The sequence below is a fragment of the Corticium candelabrum genome, chromosome 16 (genome assembly GCF_963422355.1).
Source record: "Corticium candelabrum chromosome 16, ooCorCand1.1, whole genome shotgun sequence".
Taxonomy (NCBI): domain Eukaryota; kingdom Metazoa; phylum Porifera; class Homoscleromorpha; order Homosclerophorida; family Plakinidae; genus Corticium; species Corticium candelabrum.
The window spans coordinates 6198978-6218742 of NC_085100.1; the positions used below are offsets into that span (position 1 = coordinate 6198978).

A 19765-nucleotide genomic window follows, 5' to 3' on the forward strand; every position below is an offset into this window, starting at 1 on the left:
CAAATGCCCACACATTTGACACTACTGTACACCAGGCCTGGCTGTACACGGTACACTACCGTAGTGCGCAGCAAAATCAAGTTGTAGAAGAGCCTAGCAGTCTGGCATTACTAAGGCTGGTAAATGTATGCCCTGTCTATACACAGGGCATACACTGGTGCCTTCTTGGTAAAAAATATGATTATGGTAAGAAGATAGCCAGATGGTCTTGATTGCCATTGAAATAACAACAAATGTCTCATTCATGACTCAGTTCCGTCCGCTTGTAGAGAATACACTCGCTCCTCCATTAGAGCGAAACCCAGGCATGAAACAGGCGTGAAATCGACCATCTCTAGTCGCATGTGCATGGGGATCAAATATGTCAAATTTGAAGTCACACCACATGCACATCGTCGTGAGATTTCCTTGAACTTGGGGTCAACTCCTCAAGAGGGAACCCACTCTCCACCAATGATGGCCGCAGACTGAGCCAGGGTAGAAGAGCAGACAAACGACAGTTCAATCGCCTCTCTCAGCCGCACCGTTTGTGAGTTTACTCTGAACACACACACACACGCACGCACACACGCACACATACACACACGCACGCACACACACATACAAACACGACACTACAGCTATATAATGCATATAGATAGATAGATACATGTATTTGTTTGCATTCTTTTCTGAACTAAAAACTTCAGAAAGTAAAGAAGTATATTGAAAGCAAGGGATAGTTGACCTCAGATCAATATACTTATAACTAGAGCAGTAGCTACCACATTGGTAATGTATATAATATGATAGTCATTGTATTAATATTCATTGTGACTTGCAAAACGGTGGTCTCGATTAGTCATTCCCTTTCCAGCCACATCATACACCCAGAAGTTTAATGCGGCGAGGAAGGGCTACACGAGACTACTTGTAAGCGAGCAGATGTGCAGTGTACCAGCATTGGCAAGGTGGACATTGACGGTAGAAATCGGCACACTCCCTGTACAGCACTCAGTGCAAGAAACGTGTAAGTTGGATTCGATGCAAATACAATCAGAATTTGAGAAACACTAGCGCTATTTAGTTGGCAAGAAATCTTTGGTCGCTGAAAGCGTTGCAGAGGGCGACGACACGTACAGTCTACAATGGACCGGCACTACAATGGCAAATTTTAGTCGTGGGCCTGCTCCGTTGCAAGCGCAGAGGTTTGGTATAGAAATCAGCATTGTAGCATAAACGGTTGATACCAATACACGCTCTTACAGAAGACTGAACACAAACTCAACCCTACATACCAACGCAGCAGATAACTGCCAGCATCAAATTTTGAAAAACTGTGAGCCAGAAACTAATATATTTCTTGGAGTGGCCTAACCCTAGCCACACAGAAATTCTCAAGTATGGACATCTGCCAAGAATAGATTATGTCTGCATGGCTTCTGCCATTTTAGTTACGAAGAGTAATCAAATAGATTGTCTACTTGGTAATTTTTCTCGTTCTGTTTTCTGTAGTAAATCTCACGTGAGTACTGTGCCTTTAGGTATAAATTAAATTATAATATAATCATTATCATCATTATCATCATTATCATCATCATCACCATCGTCAGGGTTCTCCCTAAAGCATGGTAGCGTGGGGCAGTGCCACGCTGAGAAATTCCAGCCACGTGACCAACTACAATCACGCGTAAAGAAAAATGAGAGAAGATCTGCATTCTAATTGACTGCAAAAGTCGTTATTAGAACGCTAGTCACTAAAGAACAAGTTCGTCGTCAACCACGTACCTTTTCCAATTTCGAAGTCAATTTAGGACGTCCAGACGTTTTGTTTATGCGAGAAAGGTCTGGAATTTCGAGGCTACGCAGATGTGTGCATTAATGTGAGTGTGCGCAAACGAACACGGAAGATGAGGAAAGTGGTAGGTTCAATAACTTCATTCTTTCCTGTATTGGGGTGAAAGTCAATGAGAGCATGTCCTTCGTTCTTTTTGTATTGGAGTGAAAGTCAAAAGAGCATGTCCCAAAGATACAGAAGCTAAAAGTAACGAGCCGGAGAAAACCAGTTCCATTCAAGCAGATCAAGGATCTCTGCCTCAGGCCGACCACAATAAGTCACAGTCTGACTCTGCCGCTCCCGAAGACAGTACAGTACGTCTAACTCCAAGAAAGCACAAACAAGGTCAGTATGACTGGGATAAGATCTGGGTATCCGATCATCTGTCGCGGAAAAAGTCGTGTCTTGCAACTACCGTCCGTCTAGCCTCGGCCTCCCAGACCAGTGCAGTGCCAATTCAAAATTGTCCCCCATGGGTCTGGATGGTACCGCCTCTTCTCAATATATTGAGGTTGGTCCTACGACCAGCATTAGTGTTCAGTTTTATAAATGCATACCTTCCCAATTACGGCTGTAATACAAGAACAATGAAGACATGTCACGCTAGAACATTGTGTCGCATCCCGCTGCACGGGTACCTTTGTGTTTACTGTAGCTACGGTTTTATCACTTGTGTGTTAGTAGGGAACATGTACGGGACGCTATGAATTAATAAACACTTTCTTTTACTAATAGAGCCGCAGACTCGCGATGCGCGCATCCACTGTGACTTGTCGCAGATTCGATGTGCCTTGCCGTGAAATCATGACAAAACTTCGCCGTGAATTCACAGTGAGACTTTGTCTAGTAGACATGAAGAAGTCTAGACGTCGAAGCATCGGTTCGTAAATTAGAACAAACGGCTCTGCTACTAGGTGTCATTACTAACCGTTAACAGGCGCATAATACAAACTACAACGTGTAGGGACGTGATTTGGCGTGAAGAGCTTACTACAAGTCGTCGTTTGTGTACAGTACTCTTTGGTAGACAGCAGATCACTACCACGCCATGCATGAGATGTCTTCGTTGATTACAGCCGTAATTGAAAAGGTATGCATTTATGAAATTGAACACTAATGCTGGTCCTAGGACCGACCGCAAATATATTGAGAAGAGGCGGTACCATCCCAGACCTCCATTTGAATCAGCGCTACACAGGTCTGGGAGGCCAAGGCTACCGTCCGTCTCCGCTTCGCTTCGCTTCGCTATTTTGAAATCCTGGGGAGAGCCCTGAATTCATCACCATCATCATCATCATAGGCTATAATCATGCTCATCAGTTTCAAACTATGCTGCTGCCAAACTCTGAGACTATACGTTAGAAACTCATGTTTCCTTGGCTCGGCAAGCCTACACAGGACAAGCAAACGAACAGAATAACGCAAAAGTGAGAAATGGCACATCAAAGAAAACGAAAAAGTCACAAAAATCTTAGTTAACGCTCTGGCCCGTCGCCAGAGAACGTTCATCACTCGTCAACTGGCCTACCCGGATTAGGATGCAGAAACTCTTTAGTTTTGGTCTGCAAGTGCTCCACCACAACAGCCGTAGCGTCAGTTTTCTATCAGAAAACACAACATAAATGTCACTGGCACCTACTGAAAGAAATCGCTAAAAGAAATCTTGTGCCCAGACAAGTACGTGCTAACTTGCGATCAAACGTGCGACGCTGGACAGTACGAGAGCTCGCGAGACAAGTAGGTACTAAGTACACTGGCACACACCGTTTCTAATTCCTTGAACTCTTCATCAAGCTTGGTTGCCTCGGCATTGAAGATCTTCTCGCTAAAGTACTAAACATATGACGCAACTGAATTTCACTCGCACGTTGCAGACCATTATCATGATCTAACGACCTGGTTCGCTTTGTTAATCTGCTTCTTGAACCCTCTGAACGACATGTTAACGAGAAGTAGGTGTACCGTGCCTACTAATATCACGTGACAACTTAGTCTTAAGTTAACGCGCGGTATTACAGATGTCTTATTCTTCATGTCAAACTTGTCAGCTCGCCTGCGCAGTTTTGAAGATTCTCTTCTCACGAGTAAGAAATCTAAGGAAGCTACTCGTTATTGAGTTATATATTTTCACAGTGCTGTCGGAGTTTGTGTGTCTGCCTGGGTAACACGACGCAACGTCCGGAATATTCAGCTATTTGTCTTGGCCTCGAAGGAGCCGGCAAGTCTACTATTTTAGCTACTTTGACGAATGAAGATGTATCCGTGTCATCAACCGCAGGTGCACTGCTAATACTATATTACACATATTACTGTTATCAGAGGACTCTAGTAGAACTGAACTGAAGTGGTTTATTGTTTATCCAGCAAATTTTCCGGAAATCTTCCGTCCTAGTGGCAAATCCTCCAGACACCCTGTTTGCATGTACAAGTTGTCAACGCGATAATTACATTAGTGTAAACCGGGGTAACTCCGTGAGTAATTTGATGCACCCCTGTATATTGCTACGTATGAGTGTTGTAGTCGCTTGATCTTACTATCGTATGGAGCAGTAGCCTTCTGCCAATCAGCATGTGGGTGACCATCTCTGAAATCTTAATCGTTCTTGAAATAATTCGGGACTTTCCTGGGCGCTGCTAATCTTCTGGGTGGGGCAACTTGGTGACAGAGGGTGCTTTCACACTGACCTTACGTTAACCTAGGTTAAGCTAGCTAAGTAAACACTACCATATGGAACATGTAATTACTGGGTAATAGACCTATGTTAGCACTGAGCAGCGTTCACACAGCACAGAAATGACCCACTAACCAATCTAGATACTAGTTATGTATATCTTGTCATTGTTGTCCCGTCAATGTCTGGAAGGTTTGGAGAGTTTTGTCCTCTCGCTAGAGACATGATCTTTACAAGCAACATCTGGTTGTACATTCTGCACAGCAACACTAGGAGAGTTATAAAAAGGACCTCTCGTTGCCCACCCGCTATTCTTTGCCTTCTCCTTTTCTACTGAAGACGTGCCCGTGTAGCTTTGAAGCGTTTGTAGCACATTCTAGAAAATGCGCCATTCTTTGCTATGCCTAGAAGGCGGAGTGACCAAGTTGTAGGTGGAGCGACCGAGTTGTAGGTGGAGCGACCGAGTTCTAACCTACCTTGCACGTGGGTTAGCGCTAACCTAGGTTAGCCAAGCTATTACCTAAGACCAATTAGTTAAAAGGCGTCTGGAACTAAATCAATTAGAGTCAACCTAGGTTAGAATCGTTGTGTGAAAGCACCCAGAGTTTGGTTCTGGCAACTTACAACTTACGAATGGTTATAACTATTGCTTGCTTGAGTACGTTTCTTTGCTGCGTCTATTGTGGTAGTGGCAAATAAGGCATACCTATTAGATCTTTTGCTGTACCCTAGGAAGTTGCTATTCAGTGTAGGCGTTTTTATTGCTGTAGCTTCGCCGTCCCGGACGTCCATTCAAGTAGCAATTGACTTGCTCATAATCCTACGTCAAGCAGTTTACTAATGGTAGAAGAGATTCACACCCTAAACTGAGGTAAGACACTTCACGCTCAAACAGGGTTAGATATTCACGGAGTTGCCCTGGTCATGGAGTTACCCTGGTTGACCCTACCTTATAAATTTAGAGAAGTCTGACGCACCCCTGATGCACCCCTTTTTTCAAATGACAACAGTGTCAGCTCCCATCAGGCACAGACCCAGGCACGGTGCACGTTCCCCCCCAACACAGTGAGCATGTTTTGAAAAAATTCTATAGAAATTCTCTAAAAGATTCTAGAGAATATATAAAGACAAGACGCAGATAGGACTTGCCAAGGGCTACACAGGGGAGGGAAGCGTCAGTGGGATTGACACTCAATTTCCTTTGCTGGCTTCTAGCTGGCACTCTCAATAGCGCGTGATACTACACGTGATCAACTTTGAAATTGGGGTCTTTCTTTTTGCATTGTGAATTAATCTGTTCCAGAACTTTACTGGAACAGTAGAAGTATAATGAGATTCAAGAAAAATTACGGATCTAAACTGTTTTGAAGGTCTCTATCTGGTCCTCAGAACCACTCCATTTTTAAGAAGAGTTACCAGTTTAGGTCTCACTCGGAGTGAGAGATAAAAAGTTTTTAGTGTGGTTCTCCGGAAAGTGCATGTCCACTCGGAAAATGTTTGCATTGGAAGTAACAGCTCTAAGCAAAATGAAGGCGAGGTAAATGGAAATAGTTTTGACAACAACTCTGTAGTATATATTACTAGTCCTACCCCGTCCTATGGGCAGAGCAATTTAGCTTTGCACGTTTATAATACACGCGTCCTATTACTGTATGCATTTTACACACTCCAGCCAGCGCAGTTTGCACTCTATGCATTTGCTGTCGTTGTATGTATAATGTCTAGTATCCCCACGGTCGAACTCAACCGGGCCACCGCGTTTCGTGATGATCCGAGACCGGTGTCATGTTGATCGGCGCGTTACAGACAGACATCCAGATGGAACCGCGCAAATGTTTCATCAGAGACAGTAAAAGAGTAGTCAGTACTTTATACAGAAGAACTATATCGTTATTCTGTTTCTGGATCACTTCAATCCTTGGTCAAATAAAGCAAGTGTTTTGACTCAAATGTTGTCGAGATCTTGACAATATCTTTTTGTTTGTGCCATTGCGCAGGGAACAATTTTCTGAAACAATGAAGAAGTCAGTGTTTGGACCTTTAGCTATGCGTACAGACAGAGACCCCTTCTGGAAAAGACACGTGGAAGAGCGTGGAGGGTTTTACCAGACAGACCTGCCTAGTCCTGCGACATTTGACGAGGAGCTGGTATGTTGGAACGTTTGCTCAGGTTTTTGAAATTGAAGACTTTCCCTCAACTTCGCAGCAGGCTTGAGCAGCCGGTGCAGATGAACAGTATTTTCCAAATGTAAATACACTCTTGAGAATCGCTTGCACCCTGCCATTAACCACTTGTTGTGAACGGAACATCAGTGGACTACGACGACTTGAAACTTAACTGCATTTCACAATGAACAGAGTCAAGACTTAACGATGTTGCCTTGCTACACTTTTACTACGACGTGGAAATGTACTACGAGAAAGTCATCAATGATTTTGCTAGAAAACAATCGTGACCAAAGGGTGGAATCAGTCCATTTTCTCAGCTCAGATGGCTACTTTGCAGCTTAGTGCGGAGTGCCATATCATAACTACCGAGGTTTTGTAGGCAACGTTTGTACTAATATCAATTTTTATTTTATTGATAGTAATCGGGCACCCCATCTTGGGGCTCTGGATTTGTGCCTGCCCATCTGATATAGGATCATTTGTCTCAGCATACATTTACATGACTTGAGGCTATACTTCTGACAAGGATGACTCTACTTCACAAATAGAGTGTGCTTTGCTAACAGAATAAAGTCATTAGACATGTCAGTTTTTAGCAGTGGCCAAGCTGAATTGGCTTCAAGGGCAAGCTGAACATGATGATCGAGTTAGCATTTGTACACTGCACCAACCACATGCAGCCACATTATGTTGAATTGGAGATAAATGAACGTCGTTTTTAAGCTGAGTGCATGTAGCCTTTGCAGGGTTGCCACACATTTTCCACCAAAAATTCATAAGTAACACACCCACTTTCTAGTGTTATTGAGACCACGCCCTTGTATTTTCTATCTGCAATGCCCAAAGTCCTACAATGTACGCTATCTAGTGTTGGTCTCACAAAACAGTTTTAAATGCTCCTTTGTATATAGTCAAACCTCGCTAATCCAAACAGCTCATGCCAAGCCTCGTTCAGATTAGTTAAGTTGTTCTAATTACCAAATATGCCAAAACGCGTATCCTTGAATGTCCAGACCTTGCCTCGGACACCCAGACCACTGGTGCATTAATGTGTCTCTACACATATGTCATGTTTGTGGTAAAGGACACCGCTGCAACTACTAGTACGGTACTTCTAAATAATGTGACAGTCGAAGATTGAAAATAGTCAGATGCGTGCGTTTGCTGAAAACTAGATAACCGCAACCCGGATAAGGTTGCCCAATAGGATCTGGGTACGCAAGGCAAGGTAATTCGGATTGGCAACGATTCGGATTTGTGAGGTTTGACTGTACTGAATAGATGCAACACAAAGCAAGTGTGATTGCTTGTAGATACACAATATTCATGTTTCTACTGCTCAAATGTCATTTAGGTATTTGAACTAGCAATCGTAAGCTGTGCTATTCTTTACAGACCTTGAACAAACGGTATGGTACCAGCAACAGAAGCCGTATTGCATTTAGGAACTCATTCATTTCTGGTCAACGATGGCAGCAAGAGCATTAACCGATTTGTCCATATGAATGGCTGTCAAATAAGAAGAGAATGATTTTGTCGCAGCAGCGAATGAGTAGGATATTGCTATAAGTATACTGGCATCGCAACCATTCTGCTTTGCATGCTGCACCAAGAAATGACACAAATGTGAAATGGATGAAACGCGAAATGCAAAATGGACGTAATGCGAAACGCGAAATGTAAACCGAAACCGGCCACTGTAATTATCATGAGCCATTTAGGACTTGTTTGACGATCTATTTATTCATATAGGCCCAAGCGAAAATTTTATAGGTGGTTTTACTCCCTAAAATTTGTAGGTTACGAATTTCTTCATAGGTGTGGCAACCTGCCTTTGCTACAATCCTTTGTAGAACCTCTCCCACAACCATTGGTCGAACATTCCTGTTTTTCTTGGGCAAAGCTATCAGCCTTGATGCCGACAGAAGATGTGCTATTAACCCTTAGCAACCATGCAGCTAGTTTTGTAAAGAAGATTGCTGACAGAGCATGCAGTTGCCCACAATAATCTAAGAAGTTCATATCTCCAGCCAAATGGTCCACATCCAGACCCTCTGGGAGAATTTTGAACAGTTGAAACAAGACATCTTTAGAGAAAGAAACAGTGGTTTGAGTTGAGGTGACGTTGCTATTTAGCTCTTGAATTTGAGATTGATGTTTAGCAGCAAGTTTGTTTCTTGTAGCAAGTGATGCTGGAGCCAGTCCTGGTCTAGTAAGTAAGATGGTTGATTGTGCGAACTCGGAGATAGAGAAGGCAATTTCAATAACATAATCACCAGAGCGTAGTCACCGTAGAGCAAATTCTATAGTGACTGCTTTAGAACCCCACTATTTGCTACTTTTGAGGCATTGTGAAGGAGCTGGTCACGTGGCAAATGAAGGCAGTACCTCACTACGCTTATGCTGCTGCCATATGTGTTCTAAAACACGTCTCAAACCCACAGTAAAGGCACAGTCTACAACCGCTGCAACATCCTTGCTCTTGAGACGACTGAGACATGATCATTTGTAACTGCAACGTGACCATTTGTGACTGAACATGATCATTTTTGACTGTAGCATAACCATTTTGTACGTGAGTCAGAGTGTGACATGATTGTCTCTGTAGAGGCCAAAGGATGTACTTTGAAGTGTTTCCTCTTTGCAACCTGTCGGTCAGAAAAAAACCAGAAACAATATGTGTACCAGTAGATGTCTAACAAAGAGACATTCAAAGCTGGCTAGCTGGTTGTCTGACTATGTCTGTCTTGCTCAGGAATGTGCCACGCCTTTAGTGCAGTCTAATCACCCAGCAGTATTTGTGATTTGTTGTACGTGGCAACCAGAGACAATGGATGAACCACCAATCAAATAAGTGAAATGTTGCTGAAAGAGTTTTTACTAGAGCAATGTAATTCATATTTGTGATTGCCAGGTCTTGTTAGAAATAAAAACAGAACTAATCTGTCTGCAACTGCTAACACTAAATCAATTGCTTTTGTGGCTTATGACATTTATATGGGAACCTAACATTACATAACTGTAAGTGATATTTATGTCCCACATGTGATAACTCTCGTTGCTGCACTTTGATGAGTACAGACTATTTACAGACTTTGTGGTCACATGAAACGACAGTTGTTTGTATGCTTTTAAATAGATTTTACAAGTTGCATACTTAAAAGGGAAAATAACATCTAGATTCATAAATTCTTTATGACAGTTCTGTCGTGGTTTTCAGAAGCTTCATAGCTGTGGAAGCGACAGTGTAAACACAGCTTCCATTACTAGTAGGTAGACTTATATATACTCATTTCAGATGAGGTAGTCTCAGCTAGCATGCAGGGGCAATTGGTCTTCCTGTATTCTTTTTTTACTAAATTTGAAGTTACCAATTATTTTGGTCGTTCTGATTTAGTTGATGGCTGATTGAAGTATATCTTCTTGTTTTGACAGGGTTTGCACTAAAAGCTGTTGGATTACCAAGTGCCATACTGAATGTTCAAGAATTGGGTGGTAAGTGCTGTAGTCTGAAATGTAGTTTAAAATGTATCATTGGCCATATAGTTTATGATCCAACGCTTAGAGCTCTCTAAAATGTGACCATTGTTGGACCCTTTGTCTGACTTTAATTCTCTGCCTTTTATATTTTCCCGGTTTAGGATGTTAATTAATACTTTAATTGTGTGCTTGGTTTTTGTACTCCAAGGCAGTGTCGCAGTGTATTCGAGGTTCTTTTCCAGTTGTATCGCATGTCAAACAGTTTTGTGTGACAAAGGTAACGTTTGAGTTGTAAGTTTGATTTGGAACATGAAGCAACACCAGCCAGGTGTAAGAAAGTGCCAAACTGCTAAGTTCTGCTACAGTGATGTATGATGGCAGCATTTACAGACTGGAAGTAAAGCTGTAGTGTCACATGTCTCAGTGGCGTAGGAAGGCGTTTGAGATTAGGGGCTATTTCTTGTAGATGTGGGGTTGGTGACTCTGTATCCCCCCCCCCTTGTGGTTCCTGTACTGGTGTGTACGGAAGCGCACTCAGCATTAAGCTATTAAAAATGATGTCACTAGAAGTAGACAGCGTATATAAAGATACCGTAACGTTTAGTGGCTATATACTAGTAATACGTGAACCTTTGACAAACGTCGCATCAAATCAAAGCTATGAAGCAATACTCATTGGTAGTAGCTTCTATCTAGAGTAGAGTTGAGTTGAAATTAATTGAAACTTTGGCAAATTGCTTTGTCAAGACAGTATATTCAGCTAGTAGAGATCCATAAGTTACTGTAGAGATGTACTATTTCTGTACGTACCTTGTTTCCTATGCATGCATGACTCATAAAAGTTTAAGCTTTAAACTTTAAAAATCGCTATTCTACTGCAGCATTCGGTCAGCCTTCTAATTTTCTCCAACGCTCTAGCTATAGATTTTGCATGTCTTGGTCTTTACAGTCTAAATTGTGTATCTAAATACATATTGTATTAATTTACGTACGTACAATATCTGCGATATCCATAGTTGGCGACTTGCGTTAGTAACGAAGTCCTGTAGGTAGCTCTTCACCCTTCACTGTTGTGCGCATTCTATGGCAGCAAGATTAGATGCTTATAGATTTCCAGGCAGCATTACTTGAAATACGTTTCTGTTGTTTCCAATCAAAATTGATGTTTTCTTGGCTAAATTTTTTTCTTGTGTGGAACAGCAAGTAGCGATTGGCTGCCTGGCCATTGTCTTCCATTGCTGCTGGCAACAAAGAAAAAAGAATAATGCGTCATGATTAGTCACTTGCTTGCATACCATACATTCCTGAAGTTTGCCACCCATATGTGGTCATTTTTGGCATAGATAGCCATAGAGATTTGGTGAAAACTGAACCTCGTTAGCATACACTCCTTGTAAGTCACGTGACTTCTTTGAAGTCCCATTTCTATGATTCATAGCTTTCAATTATAGAATAGCAGTTTTTGCAGTGTTACATCCATATGCTAATAGCTAGCATCTGAAGACACAAGTGCCAGCAATACTGCAGAACACAGCAGCACTGAAAAATATAGTATCATGATTCATTCACTCAATATTGATGTTACTGTAGCCATTATAGGGTACACTATTAAGTCTTTCCTTCCATATTTATTGTAGAATAGTATTTTGAGCAGGAAAAAATCCGCGAATTTGTTTTATCAATTTGTTCGCAATACCTTGCATTTTAGTTTAAGTTTTCATCCCTATGCATGTATTACTTAGTCCCAGATCCAAGAATTTTTGAAAGAGGGGTTGACCTGGTAGCAGCTATTTATAGCATTACTAATTTTCTCTTTTCTAATGAAATTATATGAAATTGAACCACGTCTATTGGAAAAGAGGGGGTTGAAACCCCTTGAACCCTCCATCTGGATCCGGGCCTGATTATTGGATGTGATTCCATTATCGTTTAATGCATCTGTAGACTAGTCTCGCGTAGCCAGACCATCTCCGCCTACATCCTTCCGGCGAAAGATAGTCTGGGAATATGCCTAATCCATTCTTGTTCTGCGCTCTCCAAGGATCATGGGGGATAAAGACCTCTTTATAGATAGCAGGAGGTCTGCATTCTGCTCGTCTCACGTGTGCTAATTACTAGTTAGTTACAATTGTAATTAATTAACAAAGATGTGTGCCTGTGAATGGACGTCCTGCTAATCAAAGAGAAGACATTCGTTCATCAATCTTGTGGACTTTGAATAGCGTGTTGAACACAGTAGCGCAATAACAGACAGAAAAAAGCGTGAATTCCCACAGCCACGATGATCATGCTTTTTGATCGAGGGGCGTTTTTAGTTCCTATAGCGGCACTCTGCATTCAAACAACACGCTAAAACGAGCAGCAACTGAATAAGACTAACGGACGGTGAAAGAGCGTCATGACTAAACAAAAGCACGTCCCATGCTTACGTCAGACGCACAAGATCACGACAATAGATATAGAAATCAAACGTGGACAGGTGAAGAAGCACAGCCTCACGGACAATTTGGCCACAAAACGTATGTCCTTCCTGCAACAAGGCAGTAGTTCAAGGTCTACATGTCGAAGAAAGAATATCTAATTAGTGTATGTTCACAGGCATGACACAAGCGAAATGAGCAGAATGCGATTGCGTGACACCTACTTAGACCTCCTGGTATCTATAAAGAGGTTTTTATCCTCCATGGTTCATGGCGAGCGCAGAACAAGAATTGTATAGGCATATCCCCAGACTATCTTTCGCGGAAGGATGTAGGCGGAGATGGTCTGGCTACGCGAGACTATCTGTAGACCATGGTAAATAGATGGATTTAGATTGGTATGAAAGACCCAATGCATGTTTCTGCTATGGGAATGTTGCATGGGAAAGCATTTGAAACTAATGAAAACCTTTCAGCTAGTGCATGTGAAAGTCTGTTAGTGCTTTGTGTGCAAAACAATTTGTGCAACAGCAGCGTTTACTATTGGATGTTCTGCACAAGCAACAGTCGTACAAATCAGTTGCCTTTATGCCGTGATTCCACATGCATTGTGCATGCACATTACCAGGCGGCAGGCTGGTGGCCGATCCTTGTTACTGTATACTTGTCCCAAAATTCCATCCTCCTCTGTCGGTCATGGATGGTCTCTGAAGATTGCACTTCATTATCTGTGGTCAGATTAGTTGTATGGTCAGATTAGTTCTATGGTCAGATCAGTTGCCAGGACCTTAAGCACTATTGGAATTCCTTTCAAGTTGTTGCTGCAGTAGCTGTTCACTTTATGGCAATGGGCTCCAGTCCACTGATGCTTACGAGTGCACTCAAGATGTATGTATGCTGTAACAAACAGCCAGATTGTGGCAGCAATGTACAATGAAATAGCCAATAACGATGCCCTGTCAAGCAGTGGTGATGGCTATTGAAGTACTTTACAGTTAAGATCTAAAGTCAATTATAACAACACTACTCCACTGATCTTAAACGTTGCCTTGTTTTTCTCTGCCCGCTTATCTCATCAAGACCAGGATGGAAAATCCATTGAATTCAACGTCGAGAGAACGACGTTGTTTCTCCACATCAAATCTATGTTACCTATAGGTATAATGGCAACCATGTTGTACAGACGCAATCTATTGTATCGTAAGAAAATCGTTGGGGATCTCTCCTGGGCAACGTGTTGGATGTTGCCAAGAAGGTATTGAAAACGGGGTCCAAGATTGTGTTGGACAAAGGAAAGGATTTACTCAAACTAGGGACACAGAATGCTCTGAACACGGGGAAAGATTTAGTCAAATTGGGTACTCAAAAAAGCTTTGACCAGGGGAAGACAACTTCTGAGCACTGGTAAACAATTAGCGATCAACACGGGCAAGGAATTGACGCAGAAGCGATTTCCAAGGCTCAGTACCTCGTGACCATAAAAGTGGGACAAATAGCCCTCCTCTCTCAGAAGAGATCAAAACACTGACATCTAATCCACGGGTCTAGATCGTCCTGCAAAATCGTGGCAAAGAACTCATCGACAGTCAATCTCGTGCTATCTTGACTAATATAATCGCGGTAGTCGTGTCAAGCGATTGAAGTGAATTTTTATGTAACCCTACGACATAGCGATGGAAACGTCAAAGATCGTATCCCCTACTAAATGTGTTTGAGAGTCCCGTCGAGGACGACTCGATCACAGAGTTTGAATACATCGAATACCTTCTCAACGATTCTACCAACATGAACAAGCTCGCAGAGTAACAAATAGAGACCCGAGATCTGGACGAATACCTGCTTCGTCACAAAACGGTACTCGAAGTTCAAGGCAAGTTGGAAGACGCTACCGATGTCGTCGTGCATGCGCACTTGTCAATATTGGATGGTCGCTCTTTCGGTCTATCCAATACCAAATCGACGGCCACCTTAGTGACCTAGTCGAGGACATCAATCAGGGCGCGTTTTCACTAGTGCCTAAACCGGTTTAACAAGTGGTTTAAGCTAAACTGGTTTAAGAATTGACCTGTTTCCACCTGCACTAAACCAGTTATATGTTAAACATAAGCCTATTTCTTAGACCTACTTCGAAGTAGGTTTAGCAAAATGTTTTAGGTTTAACTGTCACGTGACAGTAGCGCGCTTGTGTAGATGGCCTCTGACAATGTCGTTTTGATGCTATTGACTATTTCGCTGGGATAGGATTGCCTTAAAAGATGTAAGGGTCGTTAACAAGGGGAGAGATCAGTAGCTACGGAGAGAGACAAGACGGTGTCTTTGGTCATCGTCATGCAAATTCCTACTAGAAGATGCTGAATTAGTGAAAACCAACAGTTGCTCTGACTCGGCGACAAAGCAGCCCAATACTTCAAAATAAGGCGTTCCTAGACGGTTTGTTTTGCACATCCGGTTGTGCAAGTTCCTAGTGGAAACAGTCGCTTTCTTGAACTGGTTTAGTTCTTAAACCCATTTAGGCTAAACTAGTTTAAGGTGCAGCTAGTGGAAACATGGCCTCAGCGCCTACCTCAAGCCAGCACACTCATGAATTTAGTCCAGTTCTCGGACGACTACGGTAGAATCACAGCGACCAATATGCTGTGGTATCGCGGTACTGCTAAGAGCGATGCAGAGCCCAACGAGTTTGGTGTTCCGGGAGCAGCTTTGCTACCAGCAGACACCGTGGCTGATGACGCGGCTGTAAATGAAGCTAATATTCGAGCTCTCTATTTTGCCAATACGCTCAGAAATCTCAAGCACAACAGGGCATTCCGCAGTAGGCAGGAGGTCACGATAGGCGCCAATCGGTCACCATGGTCCTACGCTTGAATGCCGTGTTAGGCTCACATTGGATATCGACACGGTTATGTTGGGAGTGAAGTACACCTACATCATAGACAGTAGTTCGCCCGCCAACTTTATCCGTAGATTTACCGCTGCAGTGCTGCAGGTAAATTCAACATTGAGCATCTGTCCGTATTAATGCCCAAGGTTTGACCGTCGCTCTCTATGCAGATGCAACTGGAGGCTTTGTTGGTGGCAGACTCGCTGCGTAGTCTCTACTTTGAGCAAGTTAGAGTGTACAGAAATCAGTTTGGAGCTGCCGAATTGAGCCCCACTTGGAGAGTCACCTGGGTGTTGCCAGCGATCAATTACCTTGACACGTCTTTTGTTGCGTTTGCGTCCGTCGAGCGGGATGGGAATCAGCTCCTGAACAACCAAGTCTTCGACAATGCCAAGCTGACACGGTTGAGCGTGCGTGTCAATAACAGACAGTACCCAGACAAAGAGATCGAGACAAACTTTGCCGAAGCCTCTAGATCTTCGAAAGTACTCGGGGGCGTACTCTCCAGGAAGCTATCAAGAAATATTCAGATACGGATTCGAGAAGCTAAGTGGCAGTAGAAGACTTTGCTGATCTCTATCGGATCGTACATGTCGACGTGTCCAAGCACAGAGAAAGGCTGAAGATGGGTACGGCCGACCTCGAAATATGATGGCAGTTGGCGAGCAACTGTAGAAACCTGACCAACGGCGACGATTGTCACGTCTACTGCGTAGTATTGAGTGATCCGTACATGACGTTTAAGAGAGTGAGCCTGTAAGATGAACGTGATCGTTATAATCATGAGTTACGTCAAGTTCGGGTTCACTCTGACGGATGGTCAGAAGCAAGTGTTACGAGATGCCATTCAGAAGCACACGGGTTACACCCTACAATTATATCACCCTCAGTTATTGGGAGGTGATGTCTTGAATATGTCCAGGACTCAATACAACAAGATCACAAAGGCAAATTTCCAGCGGCGGAACATCGATTTGAAACTCTCCAAGTCGCAGATCGCTAGCTAGTAACGGTGGATCGATCGGCTCGATATTGCCAAGAATTTGCATCTATAATCGTCAAAGTTCGCCTCGCGGCACTCCGTACACTAGGATTGAGCGCCGTATCGGGTGCTATCTCTGGAGCCACCAAGAAACCTACCAGTGGTGATGTTGCGAGCAAGAAGAGAAGAAAGGCCGGTACCGCGACCAAGTAAGGTGGATTTCTGGGCGCTTTGTTGGCCGGCTTATCAGCATCTCTCATAGCAAATGTGTTGGGTATCGGTGGTAGAGCCCGTAGGGTGGGCAAAGGATTGAGATTATCCGGGTGGAAAAAAAGAGGCGACTCAATGGAAACCTCTAACCAATTTACAGATCGACGAGATACTCGAGAAATGCGGGGTAGGCAACTATAGAGGAACCTACAGTAAAGACACCCTACCCCACAAGTCCAAAATCAATGAGTCTCTAGTCATCAACCTCGAAGGTTACTTTGATGGTGATGACACCCATTAGGTGGCCATCTACAATGATGGGGGACGAAATGTGGAATACTTGGATTGTTTCGGGATGCGCCCTCGTGATGGCGTCTACCAATATATGCAAAAGACGGGAAAAGGCATCGTCTACAATTCGAGTATGCTGGAAGATATAAATAGCGTCCTGTGTAGCTACTATTGCCTATACCGTATCGTTCGTCGTTGGCAAGGGCGCTCCGTGCAGATATTCTTCTCGATTTCACCCAAGTGCCGTCGTTGGGAAATGAACGCCGTGTGGTAGGGGATTTTTAATGTAACCGTATATATGGAAAGCACCATGGTGTCATACTGTATGAGGTGTAAAAGAAAGACTCCGGCATTGAATCCAACTTCTATGCGGACAAAGAACGGTAGGATAGTGCTGAGATCGACGTGTCCGGTATGTGGAACCAATAATTCCAGATTTATGTCAAGGAAAGAAAATTCGAGGGTCGTGGATTGGGTACAAGCAGTTATAACTCATACTAGCCCTTACCTGCCCTATGGGCGGTAGGAATTGCGCTGGCACTTAGATAGTAGTAGCTACCTGGCACGTACCAGAGTAGCTTCCATCTCACAATCTCACTGTAGGGCAGGTCTACGTGTTACTCTAGAGACAACACATACGCGCACACGCACACGCACAAACACACACACAGGCACGCACAATTGCGCGCACAGACACACGCACGTACTCACTTACGCACACGCGCGCGTTGTATTCACTCGAGTCAGAGTTCTATCTTCTAACATCCCACTACCTACGCGCTACACGTCGTGCAGCGAAGAAGACGCACCGCCTCTCCGACTCAGTTCGTCAGCCAAGGCTTGGTTTTGCGGGGAGGCCAGGCTAGAATTTATATTTTTATATCCGGGAGCTTTCCGCCTTTCTAGGCGTAGTTGCGTTTGGAAATCTACTGGAAAGAAGGACGCTAGGACGAAGATCACTGTCTGTAGAAGATGTGCATGTAAAGGACAACATATTGGCTAAGTCTCATTCAATAAAACTGCTGATAGACTGGCGTATTTGCGAGTAATCACGTGGGATCGTCTCGCTAGTTTTTGAGCACTGCCGTCTCTGGCGTTCTTTCACCAACAACCTAGTAAATTGTAAAGAGGGCATGTGATCGCGTTTTACTGCATTCTAAAATCTGGTGTGCATCTGCAAACACGCTAGGTTTCTGACCTGAACTTGACGCACTGTGCAGTAATGGGAGTAAGATAAATCGTCAAGTAAATACCACGGTTCTGCGCCTCAGCAGTCTTATAAGGTGGGATATCGCTACTCTGTTGAGATTTCTTTGTGCTGAGTGCTATTTTCAACGAGTTACGATATTCCTTTACTTCTTTTTAATATGAGTTCACAATGTTCGCTTGTTCTGTTCTTCTGTAACTCTATCAAATTGATTTTCGAGTTTGCTGATAGTTGTAAGTGTTCTGATAATATAAGGAGACATAACTGGCCAAGGGGATTGATGTTGAAGAGCTGTAGAGGCTGAACTGTTTGTTCATGCATTTTATAAAATCCCTACTCTACGTACGCATCTAATATGGGGAAGAGAAAAAGTGAAGAAGCTGTTCATCTTGGAAGAGATTGCCAGTCTTGTGCTAGATGTGGCACCACTGCAGAGATCCAGAAAATGAAAGAAGAGTTGAAACAGTGGGTAGTGGCTGCTTTTGAAATCAAATCAACCCAAAGTCTTGTTTAGCTAGCATTAATTATTATCATCAAAATATCACTATCACACGACCATAAATTCATCAGAGAGAGTCTCTTGCTAGAGGAATAGTGAGTATGTACTACAAGTATAATATGCAATTGAGATCAGTTTTCCAATCATTATAAAGGCATGTAACAACAGTTTATTATTAATAGATAGTTATTACATTAATTGATTAGTTGACTAATTGTAGCACATACTGTACTAGACACGTTCAGTAGTCTAATTTATTGCTCTGATACAGACATGCGTTGAGTATTACATCAGACAGTTTTTTCAAGACAGATCAACATTTTATTAGCCAGAAGCTAAACAGTAGAATACGCGTACGCTAGCAAGTAGTCTGACAAGTTGTACACTGTACAGTAGCCTTACATTTACAGTCACTGCCGATTCCGGCGTTAGCATCAGCGGTAATGCAAGGTGATTACACCAAGTGGCATTCGTAGATATGAGCACACGGCCGTCTCAAAGAATCTAGATTTCTGACAATACCGTACGATGATAGCACAGTAGACAAGCTTCTAGTGAGAAAGGCGTCTAGTAGTGTGTCGACTTCACAGTGTTGCATTGCGTAGTTGAGTTGCCACTTCCGGCTTAGCATGGCGTTCACCATGCAACTTTCCTCTCACCAAACAAGGTCTCAAATCGCGCTGTTGACTTCGCAGGTGTTCGAACAACGAGCCCGTATGTCAGACTACGTAACACAGGTCTTCCGGGACTGCCGAAGAGCCTTAATCTTATGTATGGCCAATAAAATGCCTATTTCGTCGTGGCGGAGCACGTGGAGCCATATGCGGGGGTGCGGACAGGCGCGCTAGAAAATAAAAGCGAGGCCCTACGGGACGTTGGCTGACGGACTGGACCGGCGAAGTACAGTGGCTGGCGAAGATTAGCGTACAGTGGATGGCGAGCGCACGTCACATCCGTATACTCAGCTAATTGAACAAACAAATTCCGGCGCATCTCATTTCAGGCCGCCAAAGTCTCCTTTCTGGCCGTCGGAGGCAGTCCGGGCGAAATCCGACTGGACCATTCGTCTCGGACGGTCGAACTCGACCGGGCCGCAGCGTTTCGCGACGATCCGAGAGCGGCGGCGTGTCGATCGGTC

At 43.5% G+C, this 19765-nt stretch overlaps 1 protein-coding gene and 2 long non-coding RNA genes across 3 annotated transcripts; 1 reads left to right on the plus strand and 2 right to left on the minus strand.

Annotated features, from left to right (window-relative positions):
* Positions 1-3099: 3099 nt before the first annotated feature.
* LOC134192313 (uncharacterized) lies at positions 3100-3812 on the minus strand. The gene is made up of 4 exons (XR_009971926.1): positions 3713-3812; positions 3581-3649; positions 3345-3417; positions 3100-3206 (listed from the first exon to the last, which is right to left on the minus strand). It is a non-coding gene; the product is annotated as an uncharacterized LOC134192313 (long non-coding RNA).
* An 11-nt stretch (positions 3813-3823) lies between these two features.
* On the plus strand, positions 3824-19089 carry LOC134192314 (ADP-ribosylation factor-like protein 15). Its single transcript, XM_062661035.1, has 4 exons — positions 3824-3900; positions 3950-4094; positions 10093-10152; positions 18899-19089. Exons 1-4 carry the CDS (start codon positions 3835-3837, stop codon positions 18907-18909), a joined length of 282 nt encoding a protein of 93 aa, XP_062517019.1. The 5' UTR covers positions 3824-3834; the 3' UTR covers positions 18910-19089.
* On the minus strand, positions 11111-12013 carry LOC134192646 (uncharacterized). Its single transcript, XR_009971958.1, has 3 exons — positions 11433-12013; positions 11274-11375; positions 11111-11218 (listed from the first exon to the last, which is right to left on the minus strand). It is a non-coding gene; the product is annotated as an uncharacterized LOC134192646 (long non-coding RNA).
* Positions 19090-19765: the final 676 nt, after the last annotated feature.